Source organism: Belonocnema kinseyi, chromosome 1 (genome assembly GCF_010883055.1).
Source record: "Belonocnema kinseyi isolate 2016_QV_RU_SX_M_011 chromosome 1, B_treatae_v1, whole genome shotgun sequence".
NCBI lineage: Eukaryota > Metazoa > Arthropoda > Insecta > Hymenoptera > Cynipidae > Belonocnema > Belonocnema kinseyi.
In genome coordinates, this window is record NC_046657.1 from 8,145,237 (window position 1) to 8,160,946 (window position 15,710).

The 15,710-nt window shown below is 33.9% G+C and overlaps 1 protein-coding gene across 1 annotated transcript in view; it reads right to left on the reverse strand.

Annotated features, from left to right (window-relative positions):
- Positions 1-345: 345 nt before the first annotated feature.
- LOC117169719 (laminin subunit alpha-2) overlaps positions 346-15,710 on the reverse strand; it is a 359,746-nt gene continuing 344,381 nt past the window's right edge. Inside the window, exons 25-43 of the mRNA XM_033356225.1 lie at positions 14,391-14,502; positions 14,172-14,316; positions 13,787-14,099; positions 13,549-13,709; positions 13,323-13,461; positions 12,837-13,077; positions 12,592-12,765; positions 12,340-12,506; positions 12,110-12,268; positions 11,889-12,037; positions 11,522-11,809; positions 7,205-7,373; positions 6,713-7,132; positions 6,450-6,638; positions 6,045-6,379; positions 5,656-5,962; positions 5,118-5,559; positions 4,679-5,047; positions 346-1,198 (exon numbers count right to left, since the gene is read on the reverse strand). Of these exons, the coding sequence (XP_033212116.1) occupies positions 1,056-1,198; positions 4,679-5,047; positions 5,118-5,559; positions 5,656-5,962; positions 6,045-6,379; positions 6,450-6,638; positions 6,713-7,132; positions 7,205-7,373; positions 11,522-11,809; positions 11,889-12,037; positions 12,110-12,268; positions 12,340-12,506; positions 12,592-12,765; positions 12,837-13,077; positions 13,323-13,461; positions 13,549-13,709; positions 13,787-14,099; positions 14,172-14,316; positions 14,391-14,502 (4,422 nt within the window). The 3' untranslated portion in view covers positions 346-1,055. The remainder of the gene's footprint in view (positions 1,199-4,678; positions 5,048-5,117; positions 5,560-5,655; positions 5,963-6,044; positions 6,380-6,449; positions 6,639-6,712; positions 7,133-7,204; positions 7,374-11,521; positions 11,810-11,888; positions 12,038-12,109; positions 12,269-12,339; positions 12,507-12,591; positions 12,766-12,836; positions 13,078-13,322; positions 13,462-13,548; positions 13,710-13,786; positions 14,100-14,171; positions 14,317-14,390; positions 14,503-15,710) is intronic.

Below are 15,710 nucleotides of genomic sequence, written 5' to 3' on the forward strand. Positions count from 1 at the left end.
ATGTCGAAAAAAATTTCGAAGGACCGTTCGACCATGTAGAAAGACTTTCTGGCTCTCTAAATTTTGACCATACAACGTTGACCATCCATTTTTCTCCGTGTGTATATGTTATAAACCGGAAGAAATCACGACTCTTTGTGGGAGCTTATAAAAAATGATCAAAAATACAATAAAAATTTGTCCATATAAGAACAAAGAATCCGTTTTCCTTAGTTTTTCATGCAAAAAGTAGAATCTTAGGACCCGCTTTATGGGCACGAAAAACTGCAAAAATCATGCATGTGTTGTAAATATATAACTTAAAAAGCAGGAAAATTTAAGTAGAAAAAAATAATTGTACTCTGCTTCAACTTTTATGTTTTATTTATTACGTACAATAATAGCGAAGTGAATTATTTCTAACAGTGATGCATTTGTGCGACGATTAGCATTTTCTTCTCTCTGCGGTATAACTCCTAAAAAAATGGTAAATTTTCGATAATCGCTATTATGCAGGTAACGGCACTCCGACGTTATTATAAAAAGTACAAAACATAATAGTCTCTCCCTAAATTCCTATTGTTTTTCTCTTTCCATTCATTTTTTAAATTACGTTATCAAGAATAAATAGCAACATTAAATACTGATTTACAACTTCTCGCTTATGAACAATAATCTACGAATTATGCATTTAGTATAAATTAAGGTTAATCTTAATGTTTATAATATAAATATATACATACATGCATACACATACATCATATATATATACATGTACTTATGGCAGTGACCTTGCTAATTACATAATCTGCTTCTTTTTAAATTTTTCAATACTAGATATCTCGCATTCGTGAGATTTTTACTTTACCCGAACACGTAAAATATTAAAAAGTAGAATTTTCTACTACGATAATTTTTCAGTTAAAAGAAAATTATGATTTAGCATCTTTTGGCTTCGCTTAGTCTTACGTCTGCGTAATTTTTCCGACGTTTGTATGTGATATGGCACTATTTTCAATTAAAAAGTTTGATCTCTCCAGTGCAGTCTTTGGAAAATTGGAAGAACTTTTTTTATTTCACTGAACGGGACAAGAACTGAGATGGATATTGTGTAATTCTGCCATGTCGGTCCAGTCTCTTCTCTCTCCACCAATAATGACGTTCCTTATGCATCCGTTGAAGTGGTCACGTGTCATCAAGGTGCCCTTTGGAGCTGAATCTGAAAATAAAGAGACGTCAATGGAAATTACAATTCTCCAGCGACACTGGTATAAGAAGTGGAACCACAGGTGGTACGCAAGGATTCATAAAACTGACTCCTTCCTGACCGCACTGCAATCAAACTACAACGGCGGCCATATTTATACCCCTCAGTCAGTCTTAGTGCCTGTGCAATATAGAGAAAATACGGAAAAATGTCAAATATATTTGGTAATAATTTTTCTGCTAGCGTCACGAGTGATGATTTTACTAGATATAAATTAAAAGTTGAGCCGTATAAGTTGAACATAGGCGATTTATCAACAGAATAAAATGAACTTCCCGCAGTTGTCGCCTTGGATATCTTCTAACTTATTTTGTAGATACTACAGATTTTTTAACCAAACAAAAATTCAAGGCTTAAGTAAGGTATTTCCAAGGTAAGTTATTCGCTATTGTTATAACTATCTTTTTTAAATAACAGAATGGAGTATGAAAAATTGAAATAAGAATAAATTAGTATAAGTGGTACATAATTAAGAGAATTAATAGAAAAAATAATGATAGTTTGTTCCGAAGAAAGAGGTTAGATTAATACCCAGTATGAAGAGAAAAATTCAGAATCTGAATTGCCATTAATACGCGAATTTTTCTCGATCGAAAGTTCCACCAAAGAGTAAAAAAAGCAAAATGTATGCATTTTAATCGACTTAGAAAAATGTCATTCAAGCGTATTGAGTGATTTGTTTAAGGGTAAATAAGATTTGTTTGCCTTACAGAATATTATGAAATGAATTTATTATTATTTATTATATTATTAAATCTATAAGTTATTTAAACAATATAAAATATTATAATTAAAATTAGTCAACCGTTATGGCAGACCAAAAAAATGAAATTTCTAAACTTATATTCCACCAAAACAAATAAAAACTATGCATGTGCACATATTTTATAGATAGATTAGAAGGAATTAAAATAATCGAAAATAAAGCATGTCAGTACGAAATTAAAAATAATGTTGACAAAAAACTGAAATTTCCAAACTTACGTTGCACACGGAGGAATTGTAACTATGTAAGTGCCCTTTTTTTGGGGACAGATTAGAAGAAATTAATTTAGTCGAAAATACAGCATGCATGGAATTAAAAATAACCTTTAGAGGTGTGTCTACTGATCGGATTACGAGGAATTGAAGAAGTGGAAAATATGTTCGTCTGAATGGAATGTAAATCTGAAAATATTAGTTTCTCTCTATTCTTCTCTTCTTACTGGGTAAGCCGATAATTTTATAGTTTATGGCTCAGTACAATAAATGATAAATAATTAAGAGAATGAATAGAAAAAATAATGATAGATTGTTTCAAACTAAGAGGTTAGGTTAATTTCCCGGTAGTTTTGTCTTTTCCATATTATTTCTAAAATAATAAAGAGTATTATTGTTATTGCTATCATTTATAGGTGACAGGATGAATCATAATAAATTAAAGAATAAATGAATACAATAAATGAGAAGTCAATTAATAAGACAGTTTATTCACTTAAAAAGAAATTGAGTGGCAATGAATTTAAAATGTTTACTTTGGAAAATTATTAAATTTTATATAAACCAAACTATCGCTTTCAGTCACCCCGTTCACAGGCTTCCTAAAATGCTAGCTCCCCCAGTTTCTCAAGTGAGCAGGGCGATAGCGGTTGCGGCATTATATATATATATATATATATATATAAAGCCCTGTCGCCTGGAATTCACGGATTTCATGGAATTAGCAAAGTTCCAGGAATTCAAGAAATTCACAGAATGCCCGAAATACAAGGAATTCACAAGACTCAAAGAATGTATAGAATTTAAGGAAATGATAGAATTCACAAAATTCAAGAAATTCGCAGAATTCAATAAATTTAATGAATTTACGGAATTTAAGAAAATCAGGAATTCATGGAAATCACGGAATTCATGGAATTAATGGATTTCATGGAATTCATGCAATTCACGGAATTGAACTAATTCGTGAATTTCAAGACGTTCGTGGAATTCACGGAATACACAAAATTCAAGGATTTTAATGAATTAGTGAAATTCAACGAAATCAAGGGATTCACGGAATGTATGGAATTCCATGAATTCCATGGATTCCATGCATTATATGAACCCCATGAAAGCCGTAAATTCTTTGAACTCTGTAAATTCCATACATTCCGTATAATCATTCAATGAAGATAATTCCTTGAATTCCATGAATTCCACAACTTCCCTAAATTTCGTGAATTCCTTCATTTCCATGATTTCTGCGAATTCCGCAAATTTCACGAATTTTGTTATTTCCGGGAAATTCCTTTAATTCTGCGAATTTCTTCAATTTTATGAATTTGGTGAATTCCACGAATTCCTCGCATTCCATGGAGTCTGCGAATTCCGTGGCTTCTGTGAATTTCATAAATTCCGCGAATTTCATAGATTTAGGGAATTCCGTGAATATCACGAATTCCGTGAATTTGATGAAGTTCGTGAATTTGATGAATTCCATGGATTCCTTGAATTCCGTGGATTCCGTGATGTTCTTGTGCAAAATTTTCGTCTTATAAACGCTTTAATACACGTATTTGAATGCTGGAAAGTGACTTTACAATTTACTACACTTACAATACATGTATTGAAATTTCGTCATTGGAATACCATGTTTGCAGTTTTACCTTACGCTTGTATTGTAGAAGTCTTGTAGAATTTCAATCATTTTTAACAGTTTATATAGGGCTTCATGTGAAAATAAGTTAAGAAATAAAGAAAGTGTCGGCAAGGTAGAAATATGGTCATGTGACCCACTCATCACATGGCTTTAAATTTAAAACAAATACTTTTGTGCTTATCTTGAAGGATTTTTCAACAGGTGGGCTCTGCTCTGTAGGATTTTTTTCTATTTTTACGAATGTATATTAAATTGATTTCAAAAGTCACTTTAATTATGACAGTTCTGATTTTCCCAATATTATCGGTCGAATTTGTTCGGAAGTTAGACAAGAGACAATGAATATGTTTCGAAAACAAACTAGACCGATCAAAATATTTGAAGTTCTCGTATCGAAATGCAGCACTACCCTCGGACGTCAAATCAATCTTTACGCATGCGCATCAATCTGTATTACCGATAGAACATCACTAGTTAACGTTTTATCCCGTCCGATGGCGCGGATTCTAGTAAAACAACGGATTCATTAGCAGGGGGAAAGTTCTTAAAATCCTGTCTCTAGGAAAGAAACTAATCAGGGATTTTAGTATGACGTCATGTCCTGTTGGCTTATATAGGGAATTTCACAGAAACATTTTTTAGCGCGAAATTGTGAAAATAACTTATACATTTAAGGGGAAATCATGGCAACGAGTTTCATTTCTTACTCTACAGGCTTAGAAAAGTGGAATTGTCATTCATGTTTGGGATGAAAGATTACTAAAAAATGTCTCCAAGGAGTGATAAGAAAATCACTCCTTGGATAAACTTACCTGCCAATCCACCAATGTAGAGAGGACTCGATTCCGTTTCATCCATAAAATGATAATTAACATTCGCCGGAAGTCCGTATTTGTGATCCAAATCATCAACTTTGAGTGCCAGTTCCTCGTCATTATAAATTGCCTGAATTTTGTGCCATCTATTATCGCAGATGGTATACTGATTCGGAAACCGTTGCTCCACATACAAGGGATTATTGTCTCCCAAATCAGCAGACATGATCACTTTTCCATTATTCAATTCTAGACTCAGTGAAGGGGATCCGCTTGGCGCTGTTATTGATAAAAGAACGCCCGACAGCTCAGATGTTCTGAACTCGAGTTGAAGTTCCAAAACAGCTCCTAACTCAAAGTCCCTCTCTGAAGACAAAAATATAATTTCAGTTTCTTTAGATTAACAAGTAACATCTTCTAGAGAATTTTCACTTACTGTAAATGGCATAAGCCTCGTCCTGGAAGTAGGCCCCACTTTCCACACTTGGGAAACACTGGCCAACATTATAGGCTCTGCTTGTTGGCCCAACCATGTCGAAAATGTTTCCGTTGAGTCTCAGACCTCGAATGCAGCCCTTTAGTGTCTCGAGTTTAACGACCGCTTGTTCAGGAAGAGGGGTTCCACTTTCCGGAAGACCTCCGATGTACATCATCGAAGCTAGACCAATTTTTTTGGGGATTTTCATTGTCTTGGGAGTATGTGAATCAACGACTAAAGTCAGTTTCCGTTCCTCGTGCCTGATCACAACATGGTGCCATTTTCCATCGTTGAAAGGAGATTGGAATAAAAGCTCCTCTTTCTTGCGGCGAGTCTTTATTTGGAGGGCGAGTTGACCATCTCGGAGAACGACCAGGAAATAGGGCTTCTGTTTTATTCCCTGGAAGATAAAAAGAAAATAAGAAAAGATCTGAGGCTGGAACTTTCATCAGCCTGGGCTGGTAACTTGTTATACCATGGCACATCAAAAACTTACAGGAGTTATGAATAATATTCCATTAGGGTAGTAGGTCCTGTAGTCGAACTCAATAGCGTATTTCTTCTCCCAGAATTTCTTGATTGAAATGTAGAATTGAGTGTGACTATGAGGCTTGTCTCCGAACTTAAGAGCCCCAGGTTCGAGGGAATAATAGGGAACTTTTTGACAACCTTCGGGCTGAGTTGACATTCCTCGGGAAAGAGATGCGGAAGATATGTACACTGGGGGATCTTTTCCCATGCTGGGACCAGATCTTCCAATCAGGGCGTGATCGAAAGATGTTGCATCATCGAATTTAATAATTCTGAAAGGGGAAAAAATTAAGTTCTGGTTTCAACTCTTTTTGTTATTAATTAAAAAACCTGGGATATTTTGTGTCTACTTACTCGTCATTGATCATAACGTCTTTGATGGAACCATAAAGAGGAACAGAAGTAGAAACCATTTGAGTGTTATTTATCAAAGCTGGTAGACCTCCGAAATACAATCCACCGTTCGAATCTGGAGCTTGGATCGCAGTTCCGGCTGGAAGCCTGCCATTTCCTTGAAAAGTATCATCAACCCTTAAATCTACAGTTTTTCTTTTTTTGCTAATGAAGACTGAATGATATTTTCCATCATTGTAGGTTCCATTAGATCGAAGGACAAGTTCTCCCTTTCCTCCATTTAATCTCACTTCGATTCGTCCGTTCGACATAACAACAGAGTAATAATGGTCCCTCTGGAAAAATGTACGATTAGCTTAAAGAAATTTTTTCTTCAGTGCAGAAGTTTCTCAAAAAAGGACTTACAGTCGCGTCATTGTGTGAATTTCCGAAACCAGAAAGCCTCTCTTCTTGACCTTGGAAGGTGGACAACAAGATCATTGCGTCCTTTTGCAGTGATCTGAACGAAAAACTAATCGATGAAGATATCTTTTTGAGAGTGAAGGCTGGATGTTCCAGATACCCATCTCCATAGAATCCGACATTTCGAAGAGGCTGTGATAAAATTGAAATAAGTTAAGCCTAGAATCTAAATTCATGAACCGATATATAACTTTAAAAAAACTTACTTTACTTCCACAGCTGGGTTCAATCCCATAATATTTTTCAGCCATGGGATCGTAGTTCTCTTGAACGATAATATGAGACATGCACCCAAGGAAGGAAACCGGTCTTGGGAGACTTATGTACTCGTTTCTAAAACTTGGTGGAACACCACCAATGTAATATTTTGCTTCTTCGAAATCAGGAATGTCTTCCTTCTTTGGCTGAGGCGTAGGGACTCCTATTTTTTTGTCATTATCACTGCCAACACTCAGAATGCATTGCTCTATATTTTTTCGAGATTCGAACTGCCTGTAGGCGTCAACTTTAGTCCAATTTCCGGTATTATACTTTAAGCTTGAATACATTTCGAAACTGATATTTCCTCCGTATCCAATGTGCAAAAATATACGACCTTCTCGAAGGAATATCATAACATGTTGGCTCTGGAAAAAAATCCATTTTTAATAGGGAAAGACTTTGAAGATTGAGAATATTTCTTTATATAAGCTGCCTACATTCTTTGGGTTGATGGCAAGGAAAAGAAGAGCATTTTCGTCGTAGGTTCTGAAACTAAGAGAAATACCAAAAGCGTATCTACTGTAAAGTTCAGAAGTTACTCTGTTCCTGACAGCGTAGCCCTCTCCGTTAAAGCTGTATTCAGTGTCCTTTCGGGGATCCTCAACTCTGTAAAAAGGAATAATGAAGTTTTTGATGGTATAAAAAAAGGTATTGTCTTAATAATACCGCAAGAGTTTAATGCGTAGTTTAACTACCATATAATTTTACTGCGCAACCATCAGGACAGGAGAACTCAACTGCGCAGCCATAATTGCTACGCAACTCCACTGCTCACCTATATATACGTAAGACTAAAATACGCAGGCGCTAGTGTCAACCAGCACTTTTTTCACATCAAGTTCATATCTATGCTATTAATGGGTTCATTCTAGACGTGTGCATTTTGTCGGATCGAATATAGTATTTTCAATTCGAGATGCGTTCATTTTTGGATCGGTTTATTCGATTTGACTGATCCACCGATCGAATGTTGAAAACCCGACATTCAATTCGTGCCACGTTCGGATCGACTTTTTCGATTCGATCGGCCCGTTGATCGAATTTAGAAAAACCGACATCCAATACTACCTTCGAATCAGTTTTTCGATTCGAATAGCCCATGCGTCAGAGAATCTCATATTGGATGTGCCTTACATTGAATCAGTGACTTACTTTAAAACAGAAAAAACTGAAGTTAAATTTTGTTGCATGTAAAATTTCCCGCTGTTAAAGTTTACATTCTATTTGGCGAAAGTTTATCCTACGATGGAATAAAAGCTGTCGTCTGCTACGGCGTCCTTAACAGCAATGGGAAACGGGCAATGTATGAGTTAATTCGAGTTTTAAATCGGGACACCAGATTTAAAACGACACAGAATAAGCAAAAGTTAAAATGTGTTGCAGGTAAGACTTGAAACGGTTAAAAATAAAAAATATTTTGGCAAAAGTTTCACCGAGGTTAGAAGAATAATTCTGATCTCGTCTACTGCCTGACGCGGAAGTGAGCAAATTTCGGTAAAACATGCAGAATCAGTAACAGAAAACACAGAAAAAATGAGTACGTACTGATATATTTCCTTCGAAATAAATTATAATAATGTAGAGGAATTAAAACTTTCTTAATACCATTTAGGAAAAAGTGCAAAAAGCAACTGACAGATGGGAATCCCCAGTTCTCTCCAATTTAATGAAGTTAAACGACGATAGATAGCGCTGGCGTCGAAATTCTCGCTACATCTCGAATAAAAATGGAGCGATTATAAGGCGAAACATTATCCAGGCAAGGTTAAAAACCGAAAATTATCCTCGATTCATGTAAAGTTTATCCGGCAAGGTTAATTTTCGTTGCGGTGAATCTTTCACCTGAAATAGATGTAAACTTTATCTTTCGTTTTTTCTCTGAATACATACTTTATTTGAATTAGGTGACCATAGCCCATCCATAAACCGAAAAAAGTCGTTAGTCTCCATAAATTAATTAATCAAGAATAAAAATGTGAGAGCAGATTAAAGAATTATCAAACATAATTTGTATTCAATTAAATAACGTTTTCAATTCGAAAAAATGTGTATCTCTACAAAATAATTTTTTTTTTAAATCTTGAATACATATTCTACGAATTCTTATAAATATTATTTTCATAAGTGACAAACTTAATAAAATAAAACTTTTAGCGATGAATATTTAATGTTTCTTTTATACTTTTTTAAAAATAATTTTGTATTCTTTTGTTTAACACGATATAAATTTTGATCATATACTCTGTACATCAGAATTAAAAAGTGCGTATTTATAAAGGAATCTAAAAGTTTGAAGCCAAAAATACGAATTTTCTACAATCCAGATGAATTTCATCTTAAGAATATGATTATTTAACAAAAAAAGGTTTATTTTCAACCCGAAAGTTCAATTTTCTATCAAAATTTCTGAATTTTCAATAAAGACAAATTTGTTAGGCATGAATGAAAAACAATTTCAATCAAGCTGTTAAAATTTCAAGCCAACAAGACGAATTTAAAAATCCAATTGTATTCCAGTTGTATTAATAACAAGTGATACTTTTGAATTTTAACTTGAATTTAAATTCCCTGGAAACTACCATTTTAAAATTTAATTTTACTTTATCACAAACCTAATATAAGGATATGAATGGTTAGGCCCAATACTAACAAGTTCGACTTTGTAAGCACCTAATTAAAAAACAATAATATTTTTCGAATTTTTAATATTTAAATTATTTTAAGAAAGAAATTTAAACATATTATAATTTATAATAATAAATTATTGTAAACTTGGTCTGAAATTATTTGTAGGATGCCAAATAACTGTAATCAAAAACAAACTGCCATCTGCAAAAAATGTTTAATGAAAAGAAGTAAAAATCAGCTTAAATCGGTTTCACTTTTCTTTTTATAATATTGTACAAAACTTTATAGGATACAATTGATGACAATTTTAATTCAATAGTATACAACTTGTTGAAAATTTAAAGTATATATATTTTGTATGATTTGAAATTTAGATTCCCAAAATATTAATCCAAATGCTAGAAATTTAGAAGACAAATGTTTTCAAACCTGTTATTTTATGAAAACAATTAAAATAAAGCTAGGGTAATAAGTAATAACAGAATTCTGGGCTAACCTTTAGTAGCAATCCTTGCCTTTATAATTCTGACTTGAGAATATTAAATAAGAACAAAATTATTATAAACGTGTAAAGTCTGTAAAAACCATTCTACAGATTATAACATGAATAATATCTAAGGAATTATTATTAATAGTTACTATACAATCACATAAAAAATGTTTAATTATTCGTTAAAAATTAATGACACGTTTACGTTTATTGTTGGACTGTATGTAGGTCGGATAATATTAACCAGCAGATTGACTCAATATTGTCTTCATGTCTCTTTGGATCTTCAATCTACATTCAATATGCATTGGTTGAGATTTAAAAAATAATAATTATGAATTAGAAACTTAAAATGCCGTTCGTCACTCGCACATTAGATTTTCGACACTCGATCGACGGGCCGATCGAATCCAAAAAACCGATCCGACTGTAGCATGGATCAAATTTGCATCCTCGACATTCGATCGACGGGTCGATCGAATTGAAAAATTCGACCTGACGATAGCGCGCGTCGAATTAAAACTTTAGACATCCGAAATGCTAAGAATGTCGGTTCGAAATCCGATCGAATTTGTTTGCAAAGTCTAGTTTATACCCATGTATTTTACTAGGCATGAACTTGGTCAAATTATTATGTATCAGGAATTTAATGCTAATAAAACTAATTTCATCACGTTGAATTTTTTCCTTTTTAGCTGATGCAAATAATAGTTGTATTTACATCAGCTTAACTTATGATAAAATTTTATTATAATTTAATTAAACTGAGTATAACTCTGTATTACCCATGACTGCGCAGTATAGTTATGTGGCATTTATGTCCGCGCAGTAGCTATATGGTGTTTTTGACTGCACAGTAGATTTATATGGTATTTATGACCGAGGAGTAGAGTTATATGGTATTTATGGCTGCTCAGTAGAGCTATATATCATTTATATATATGCAGTAGAGTTATATGGCATTTGTGACTGCATAGTAGAGTTATATGGTATTAATGGGTGCGCAGTAGAGTTATATGATATTTATAGCTGTTCAGTGGAGCTATATATCATTTACGGATATTCAGTAGATATTCAGTATTTATGACTGCGCAGTAGAGTTATATGGTATTTATGGACGCGCAGTGGAGTTATATGGTAATTATGGCTGCGTAGCAGAGCTATATATCATTAATAGATGCGCAGTAGAGTTATACGGGATTTATGGCTGCACGATAGATGTATATGGTACTTATGACTGTACATTAGAGTTATATGGTATCTATGACTGCACAGTAGAGTTTTATGGTACTTATGACTGTACATTAGAGTTATATGGTATCTATGACTGCACAGAAGAGTACTATGATATGTATGGCTGCGCAGTAGAGATATATAGTATCTATAGATGTGCAGTAGAGCTATATGGGATTTGTGGATGTGCAGTAGATGTATGTGATAGTTATGTAAGCGCAATGGAGCTATATAGTATTTATGGCTGCGCAGAAGAGCTATATAGTATTTATGGATGCGCGGTAGAGTTATATGATATTTATGGCTGCGCGGTAGAGTTATATGGTATTTATGGCTACGCAGTAGGGTCCTATGATACTTAAAGGAGCGAAATAGTAAGAAATTATGCAAAAAGTAGACATACCCATCAACGCAAGCCTGACAAGCCATATCAGGAGCAGTTGTAATGAAATTCCAAAGTCCGATGGGCTTTTCGTCCAGAATAACTTGGTGAACACAACCGGGAAGTCCATTAGGCGCCATTAATTCACTAGGTCTTCTCTGAGATTCTGGAATTCCTCCAAGCCAAACTCTATCGACAACTGAGACATCAAGCCATCCAAACTCTACGCTTGTTGAATTAATTTCTGGAAGATAGCCTCCTGATGAGGACACTTGTTTCCGAATACTCAATTTGCCAACGTTTCTTGTTCTATAAATTAAAAAAAAACGTGAATTAGATTCGATTTTTTTTAAGTTTCTTATTAGTTATTTTTTGTTATTTAAAATACCTTTCTGCTTCAATTCGATACCAAAATTCGTCATCGGCAAAGTTACCACTTTCGAGAATTTCCGGATGGGTCACAATTCCTGTTCCACCTCCAACATTCCAGACAAATCTGATTTTTCGGTCGACCATTTCGAGTGCAATAAAATCGTCCTGGAAATTATTTGATAGATTAAACTATTTTATATGTATATTTTTCATTTTAATTAATTTTTTCTGACGTACGTTTAATCCACTTGGTAGATAAAAAAGAGAACCATCTCTTTTATTCTTCGCAACCGCGAAAGTCATAACAATCGTGGTTGTTAAGGAAGGTTGTAAGGTTCCTGGTCTATAAGATCTTACACATTTTTTACCATCCGCAGATTTCAAGGATATACGAATCTGAAAAACTGACAATTAATATCGAATTCTTAATAAAAAAAAATTATATATAATGTCTCTGGGATTATTACCCCATCAGCAGTATTTTTTGCCTCCTTAATTTTTTCTTTTAGGGTTTGCAATTTTTCTGCGAGAGTTCCGTTCCATTTTTCGAATTCCATTTGGCGTTTTGCAGAAGCATTTGCTAAACTTAAAAGTTTCTCATCTGCCCTCTTAATATTATTTTGTGCCTCAGTTACTAAAAATATTAAATATTTTTCTATAATTTTAAAATAAAAACATATTTTTTAAAAGTATTAAATATTTTACCGAATTTTACTAACATTGTTCGCTGGCAAGGCTGATTTTCGAATCACCCTCGCGTTTCAATTCCTGCAATTTTGGTTTTAGGCTATTTGCTATTCCTTCCTTGTAATCAGTAATTAATTTATTCGAATCTTCTATTGACTCGATAACTTCGTCGTTATCTTCCAAAACTGTCTGCAGACTTTCGTGCACTAGAAAATAAACGATTAGGTTGAGAATTTAGAACACGAAGCAAGTTATTTTGCAAAAAAAAAAGACTTACATTTTTTGCTTTCCGTATGTAATTCACGAAGTCTAATATTTATTTCGTTATCTTTATTTCCTGTACTGTTCAGAGAATTTTTTAAATCATCAACCGATTGTCTTTGCATTACCACCTTTTGTCTCGCTTTTGATAAAGGAAATTCATATTCTTTTACTTTATTCAATTGCTGAGTAGATTTTTCCATCATTTCTAGTGTCGTATCGAGCAGCGATTTTTCTTGTGGTCCATTAGGATAAACCTTCATATAAAAAAATTATTTTACAAATAATATTATAGTACATCACTAGCAGTGATGTAACGCCATGCAGTAACGCCATGAGTGATGTACGATATTTAATTCTGCATCTGTCTTTTATAAGACTTTAATGGACACTTTTCGGAGGACGTTGTAGACTTATAAAATGGTGGTTTCGAATAAAAAATATTGAATATACAATTTTTCTATAATAATATTAAATAAAATAATGTTATTTGCAGATTTACCATTTCATAAACGTCGTCAGCAATTTCATTTGTTTGTCTCGCTGCAATTTCGGCATCTTGCAAACTATCAAAAATATTTTTGTATGCCTGACTTGCCTTTAAAGGATTTGCTGCCTGGTTGCGAGTTTCTGAAAATAGACTGTTCTCGACAGAGATTTGAAACGAAAGTTAATTTTTAAACTTTAAATTTATTACTTAATTTTTAATTTTGATAATTTATTATTACCCGACATAACGATCCACATAATCGGAAAGATTTCTCGCATGATCGATAGCTGGAATCACAAACTTGTTCTCGTATTCCAAATTTAATCGATAAAGAATTTCCTCCTTGTCTTTCAAACTTTCAGTCAGATAGCTCAGTCTTTTTTGCTCCTCCGGAATGTCCTAGAATTATCGTTTTTATTATAGTTCAAAAAGTTTTTAAAAAAGCTCATATTATTTGCAATTGATAAAAAATGAACCTGAAAATTATTTTGGGCGTCAAGTAAACATCCTTGAGCTTCTTCAACTAAATTACTTCCCTCATCTATCGTATTTATGATATCAGCATTCAAATTTTTGATTTGATTACGATCATAATCCACCTCTCCAAAAGATTTATTTAATTCACTGTAAAGACCATCGTATGTGAAAAAAGTCTCCATCGTTTCTTCTATTTTTGTTTCAAAATCATCCAATTTTGCCGAATATTTCGCAGTTTCTTCTTTCGTTTTTTCAATATCCCCAGTCGCATTATACAAAGAATTCAACCATTTCACGTAATCGACACGATCCCTGCAAAAAGACATAAGTGCTGTCATTTTTTTAAATAAAAAAAAGTGTTATTACAACTAAAGATTAACTTACTCTATAAGATTTTCCAGTTTTTTTAATCTTTCAGAAAGGTCTAGATTTTTCATTTTGTTTAAAATTAAGTTTGCTTCCTGCAAAGATTGTTTTAATTCAACCTTTTTATTGTCGTTCCCATATCGAGTTAATTGAGAAATTGTATCTGAAAATTAAATAATTAATTGCAATTAAGGGTGCGACGTTTTTTGCATGTGACCTATTCAAATCGTAAAGTACCTTTAACTTGTTCCTTCAGCTGTTTTAAACTCGTTCCTACACTGAAAACATTGTTTTGAAAATCGTCACTTCTTGATTTGATCATCCTTGCTCGATTTTCCTGCTCCATCGCCTGTCCAAATAAAATTTTTTTTAAATGAGCCTATCTAGGCGCCAAGCGCCTAAAAAGGATTCTGTACCCTATTGAGACCCATACTCCACCTAAGCCCCCTCTCCTTACTTTCCCCTTCCCAAAAATATTGCTCCTCTGCTACCTTCTCTTTCCGATTCCCCAACTAACAGTCCGCTTCTTCTACTCTCCTTCCACATACCTCATTTCCGCACCACTACTCACAATCCTTTTTAATCATTTCCTCTATTTCCTTTCACATCCTATATTATACATCCTGTATTTTATATTCATATTGCTCCCTAATTTCCCTAGACTTGTACGACTTTCACACCTCATATTCCCCATATTTCTCCTCTCTTTATTTCCATTCCATTACCCTGCTTCTGCACATTTTCTCCAATTTCTCCTACTTTTCATCCACTCTCTTGCCCTTACCTCATTTCCCCTTATTCACCATGTTTTTCCTTACCTTATTTCCTCTAACTTCCCTACCATGCTTCCCCTTTCCTCATTTCATCTAATTTCCCTATCTTTCTTTCCTTATTTTTCTTGATTTCCTTCTTCTAATTTCCCTCGCTTCCCCTACTGTTACTCTCTACATTTCTCTTATCCAAATTTCTACTCATTTTTCATTTCCCCTACTTTCCCTCTCTTATTTTCCTAATTTTACGCCCTCGTAACCCATCACTTTCTCCATTAACCCTACTTTCCCCTCACTCATTTTCTCTACTTCTCCTCCCTTCATTGACCTTACCCGCTTTTCTCTGAATTGATCGTTTCCCCTACTTTCCCTTCCTGATGTTTCTAGTCTCCCACCCTCGTTTCCCCTTAATTATCCTACTTTCTCTCCCCTCATTTCTCTTTAATTCCTCTATATCCTCTCCCATAATTTTCCCCCACTTCTTTCCATTATGCCTACTTTTTCTTTCCTAAATTTTCCTACCATCTACCCCCTTACTTCCTTTAATTTTCTTTCTCAATTTCCCGTCATTTCTTCTTTAACTTCCCGTCATCTGATTTCCCCTCCCTTCTTCTAATTACCGTCCTTGCATTTACCTTACTCGCGTGTCTGTGAGTTTCTCATTTTCCATACTCTCCCTTCTTGATTTCTCTAGTCTCCCACTCTCGTTTTCCTTTAATTATCCTACTTCCTCTCCCCTCATATCTCCTTAATTAATCTATTTTCTCTCCCATCATTTTCCCTATCA